Raw genomic sequence first — 6,380 nt, forward strand, 5'->3', positions numbered from 1 at the left:
ACATTTTTCTGGATTCTGTTTCAATTGTTAAATTAAATTTAGTAATCAAATATTATGTAAATTAATTTTTTTATTTAATTTAAATTTATATGTCATTTATTGAAATCATGAAACTAATACAATTTACAAACAATTTAATAAATAAATAAAAAATATATATTTTAAATAAATAAAAATAAATGTAATAAAAATTTAACAAATTCTATTTTATTGTTTTTACCCCAAAAAGTTTTACATTTTTCTGGATTCAGTTTAAATTAAATTTGTAGTAGTCAAATATCATTTACAAATGACTAAAATCATGAAACAAAACAGTTTACAACAATTTATTAAAAAACTAAATATAAATAAATTTTTCCCAAATTCTATGCTTTGTTTTAATTTTCTGTATTTATGATTTACTGTTAAAAAAACAGGGATTTTTTTTATTCTTTAAAAATTAAAGCTTTATATCATTATTATTACTTTAATATGTACATTCAACTCGACAATAACAATATATTAAATAGTAGCCAGTTTACAGATTAATATTCAGACACTATTTCACATAATGATCTAATTTCCTGACATTCCACGTCATTTTTTGCCTGGATTCTGTGATTCAGCCCATTACAGAGATCACAGGGCTGTGTATAAATGGGGCGGTCACTCACCCGGGCATCACGCCCCTGCTGACCACCCCACAGCTCAGCAGACCGGGGGGGAGGTTTGTCGCAATGGCATCAGGCTGTGATTGGACGAGCACCTCGATGGCCGAGAGCAAAGCTCGCCGAGACGCAGCATCCCTGAGAAGAGAAATCAAGCCCACCTTCAGTAGAAGGACATGCTTTACTAGACAGAGGAGAGGAGACAGCTCCCACTCACCTGTATCTGTGCAGAGTCAGATAGAAGAGCTTGCACAGTCCTTTAATGACCGGCTCGGGAAGATCTGAGGATAGAATTTAACCAAAGTTATTTAGAGGATTCAAATTAGTCACATCATTCTGAATATGCACACAGAGTTAATACACTACTGCTCAAAAGTACAGTTTGTTTCTGTTACAGTAAAGACATTACACAAGATTTCTCTATTCAAATAAATTCTGTTCTTTTGAACTTTCTGTTCAACAAAGACCCTCAAGAATCAAATGCATTAGTGTTTACACGATACACAAAGTAGCACAACTGTTGATACTAATAATAAAAGTTTTTGAACAGCAGTCGGCATATTAGAATGATTTCTGATGTTGAAAATTCAGCGCTGCGTTACAGAAATAAATTGCATTCCAACATAAATTCAAATAGAAAACAGTTATTTTGTAATAACAATAATATTTCAAATTTTTACAGTATTTTTGATCATATAAATGTTGACTTGGTGAGCAGGAGAGACTCATTTAAAAACATTAGAAAGCAGTGCAGGGTTTCTAATGATGCGTTAACACTGTTTTTGTCACTAAACATGTCCGATTATTTCTTTAGGTGAATAAACTCACCCTTTCCTTTGACACATTCCTTCAGTTCTTCAAGAACTTCTTTGCGTTCTTTAACGCTGGATGACGTGACTTTCACAGCGAATCTCTTCAGTGTGTCTGAAACCTGCCCCTGAAGACACAGAGAACAGCCATCGGACACATGCAACGCAATCAAAACATGGATATCATATCACAGTTTATTATGGTTAACCATGCTACCACCACCATATTAATCACTCAAATTGTTGTTACTATAATAGAGCATGAGTTGACCTTGTATTAGTCAGCTGACTGATGAATATTCATTCATTATGGTTTAATATTAGTAGTTCATGCATGCATTTAGATGAGCATTTACATAAGTGACTCCAAGATGCATCAGGTGACTGTTGGCTCAGTTTTATGTAACACGGTAGATTACTGTGATTATACATTGTTGTATTTTCAATAGACACATGGTTTTACTTTGACACTATGTCCAGAAACATTGTTCTTCTGGCACTTTCTTGCTTAAGTCTGAAGTGCATGTGTGCTTGAGATCAAATAAGTGGATGAGAAGCTTAAAACAGTATCGTTCGCTTTCAAATTAAGGTTAAATCTTAATAAGTGCGTGTGTTGTGCAACTGTGCCGTTATTAATGGACAGTTTAATATTATTAATGCACGTTCATGTACTCGCGCGCACGCACAACTTTTTCTAACGTATCTGGACGTCACGCGCTCGCGGATCTCGCATCGTCTTCTTTCAGAACTCATAAAAAAGCGGCGAGACACAGAAGAAAAGTTAGCGTTTTAATGTTCACGCAGGAACGGATCGAGTCACACCAACCTGCGTGTCCGCCGCCATCGTGCCGGCCTCGATCTGGAAAGGATTTGAGTCGTCACTTCCGGAGTCATCACCGTGTTCCAAGCGTGCCCCACGTGCTTCTCTTCTCCGGGCTTGAGTCTTTTCTTTGTTACGTGTCTAGAGGGCGCCGGTTTTTCAAATATTCAACAGACCTGAAACTAGTATATATACTAGAAAGTATTTTTTTTTCTCCCTTTCAACAAATTATTAGTAAATAAAATGATTAACAATATAAACACATAAAATAATGTTTTGTGGAAAAAAAATAAGCTGAATTAAAAAAAGTATTTCCAAGCAGGCTCACTCGCTCCAGAATAGTAATAAAACCAGAGAAAATGGAAACACCTATGAAAAATATAAAGACAGGTTTTTAATCTTAACAATAGAAAATATCACACAGGACATGCATAAAAAATAATGCAGTGCTTAAGTTTTGTTAAAACATTTGTAGACATCTCTCGCATGACAGCTCTTCAAAAACACAACAAAGAGAAAGACAATTGTCTTATGTAGTGGCTGTCTAATTGTTTGTGGACTTTATGTAAAAAATAAATAAATAAATAAAAAAAATAAACTTGGCTTTTTAACACTTTCAATAGTTATTTGAGTGAATGAAATACAATAGCCTACTTACATATCAATGTGAAGTCCTCCACAGAACTCTCACCTGCCACCGTTGTCATAGGCACGCAAGTGATTTTGGGATATTGTAGGGTGCAAAGTGTCCATCAGATGTACACTTCATTTTCATGGGAATTGAAGATCGCATTTGAAGTCGATTTCGAAATTCGCCAGCCTTCGTCGCGCTGCGTTGACGCATTCACACTTCAAATGCGCCCTTCGAAGTGTGCATTCTGACTTTGGGACAGATTACGTCGTGACGCTGTTACGCAATCGCACTTCACATCCGCACTTCGTAGTCCCCACACTTCAGTTTGGGACACCCTTCGTCGAGTTCCTGTGTCGCATTCGCACTTCAAATTCGCACTTCGGAGTTCATACTCTTAGGTTTGGGACACAGCAGGGATCACGAATCATTTGAATCAGTTCGGGAGTTCGGAGCGGCTTCGCGGATCATTTGAGTCAGTTCGGGAGTTCGACACGGGATCACGAATCATTTAAGTCAGTTCTGGAGCCCGGGGCTGAGCGGGATCGTGAATCATTTGAGTCATTTTGGGAGGTCGGAGTATTGAGCGTGAATCATTTGAACCAGTTTGGAATTTCGTAGTGGGTTCGCGAATCATTTGAGTCAGTTTGGGAGTTCGGAGCCGCTTCGCGGATCATTTGAATCAATGCGGGAGTTCGATACGGGATCACAAATCATTTGAATCAGTTTGGGGATCGCAAATCATTTGAATCAGTTCGGGAGTTCGGACCAGCTTCGCGGATCATTTGAATCAGTTCGGGACTTCGGGGCAGGATCGCGAATCATTTGTATCAGTTCAGGAGTTCGTAGCGGGTTCGCGAATCATTTGAATCAGTTCGGGAGTCCGTAGCGGCATCGCGAATCATTTGAGTTAGTTTGGGGATCGTGAATCATTTGAGTCAGTTCGGAAGTTCGTAGAGGGATCGCGAATCATTTGAGTCAGTTTGGAGATCGCGAATCATTTGAATCAGTTCGGGAGTTCAAAGCGGGTTCGCGAATCATTTGAGTCAGTTTGGGGATCGCGAATCATTTGAGTCAGTTCGGGGATCGCGAATCATTTGAGTCAGTTCGGGAGTTCGTAGCGGGATCGCGAATCATTTGAGTCAGTTTGGGGATCGCGAATCATTTGAGTCAGTTCGGGAGTTCAAAGCGGGATCGCGAATCATTTGAGTCAGTTTGGGGTAGCTGTATATGGATAGGCATTTTTAACTAATTTAGTAGCTAAATCGTTTTCCACGCATATATGTGTGTGTGTGTGTGTGTGTGTGTGTGTGTGTGTGTGTGTGTGTATATATACAATACAGACCAAAAGTCTGGAAACATTATTAATGTTTTTGAAAGAAGTTTCCTCTGCTCATCAAGCCTGCATTTATTTGATCAAAAATACATTAAAAATATTAATGTTTCCAAACTTTTGGTCTGTACTGTATATATATATATATATATATATATATATATATATATATATATATATATATATATATATATATATATATCGTATATTTTACAAAATATATTGTAAGGCAAAATGTGCTGAGGTTTAAATATTTAAATGATAACATCAGGAGGAAAAAAAATATTCAGTGCATTAAACCACCAAATTTATTTGTATATATCTGCATGAATTGAAACAGTATCCAATACTCACAGAACAAGATGTGACAGTGTTACAAGAAAGAGAGAAAAAATGATGCATAGCTGTTTTCACATTAAGTAAATGATAATATTTGAAAAGGGACACTGATATAATGATTTATGAACAGAAATAGAAAACCGTCAGATCAATTTATAAGATAGAAAATCTCAAAATAAACAAAGGCACAACATTGGACCAGTGTAAATGTGTGATTAAAACACATAAGGATATCATATGATCCCTAGATTATATATATTTTTTGGCACATAGCGATTAGGAGCAAAACAAAACAGCGACAGATTATCACAATTGAGTTATCAAAGAAGGCATATTCAAAGTGAATCAAATCAAAACAAGTGTCTTCTACTTTCAAAGTAGCGTCAAAGATGAGACAGAATGACATGTACAGATCTCTGGTGCATCGGGTCATATAAAAGCTTTTGTGTAATAAACACTTGCTGGTGTATTTGTCCAATGAATCCAACATATCATATTTGCAGTTTGCAATCACACCAGGGACTGTTTATATTCAATATTCTTAATCTGAATATCACTTCTATTTCCAGTGACAACACATTTCTAAAAATATAAGAAAGTCTTCATCGAGTCACCCCTTCATAACACCACGAGTTTTCAAAACTCACCCTTTAACAGGATTGAAAGACATTTAAGACTTTTATGAAAAACTGAAGAAAAACAAAAAACAATAATAATCTTAAAGAGAGAGAAAATAATTAGTATAGTATTTCACAATATCATAATACAGCAGTTATAATATGGTCTTACATTTTCTCTGAGAATGAGCAAGACAATAACAGATACTCACTTGCAATCAAATCAATATACTGAAATCAAAGGTTGAGAATTGCACAATATTGTCACAGCTATTTAGATGAACAATATCACATCTTTGATTTCTGTTAAAGGAGTAGTTTGCCCAAAAATGAAAATATGATGGAAGAGTGCTCATCCTCAGGCCATCCAAGATTAGGATGAGTTTGTTTCTTCATCAGGTTTGGAGAAATGTAGCATTGCATCAGTGTCTCAGCAAACGGATGCTCTGCGGTGAATGGGTGCCGTCAGAACGAGAGTCCTAACAGCTGATAAAAACATCACTAATCCACTCCAGTCCATCAGTGAACATCTGGAGAAGACAGAAGCTGCGCGTTTGTAAGAAACAAATCATAATAACGCGTCCTTCCTGCAGTGAAAATGCCATCTCGTCTAAATCAGGAGAGAAAAATGCACAGATCGAGGAGTTAAAAAGTTACAATTTCTCACAAAACACAGCTTTTGTCTTCTCCAGATGTTAACTGATGGACCGGAGTGCTGTGGATTATTGTGATGTTTTTATCAGCTGTTTCTGACGGCACCCATTCACCAAATCTGATGAAGAAACAAACACACATTTTCAACTATGAACTATTCCTTCGAGTGGATCATTCGAATTATCAGTCATTCTTACTACAAAAATTCATAAAGAGGACTATTCTGGAATATTCTGGGTTAAATATTATATTCAATTGACACCAGATAGTAAAAATGAAAGGAAATATGTGTTTACAGTGAAACCAATGTCGTGGTTATACTTTGAAAACTGTAAACAGGTGGTTGCATTTGATTTAAGAAATGAAAGAACAAGTAGAAATGATTTCCTGTGTCTATTTAATCCCATATATTCCTTTAATAAAATAACACTTTGAGATGAGATGCATAAACTCCCGTGAATTCCACGCATACGGCGGGAAAAGTGAGCATTAACAGTAGGATACATTCATATCTATGGGCTCCAGATGTC

General features: G+C 36.3%; 1 protein-coding gene across 1 annotated transcript in view; it reads right to left on the reverse strand.

Annotated features, from left to right (window-relative positions):
- The window catches only part of LOC113052732 (eIF-2-alpha kinase activator GCN1-like), a 53,105-nt gene extending 50,687 nt beyond the window's left edge, over window positions 1–2,418 (reverse strand). Inside the window, exons 1-4 of the mRNA XM_026217153.1 lie at window positions 2,283–2,418; window positions 1,476–1,584; window positions 865–928; window positions 654–785 (exon numbers count right to left, since the gene is read on the reverse strand). Coding sequence (XP_026072938.1) covers window positions 654–785; window positions 865–928; window positions 1,476–1,584; window positions 2,283–2,300 — 323 coding nt within the window. The 5' untranslated portion in view covers window positions 2,301–2,418. The remainder of the gene's footprint in view (window positions 1–653; window positions 786–864; window positions 929–1,475; window positions 1,585–2,282) is intronic.
- Window positions 2,419–6,380: the final 3,962 nt, after the last annotated feature.

This window comes from Carassius auratus, chromosome 33 (assembly GCF_003368295.1).
Source record: "Carassius auratus strain Wakin chromosome 33, ASM336829v1, whole genome shotgun sequence".
Classification (NCBI taxonomy): domain Eukaryota; kingdom Metazoa; phylum Chordata; class Actinopteri; order Cypriniformes; family Cyprinidae; genus Carassius; species Carassius auratus.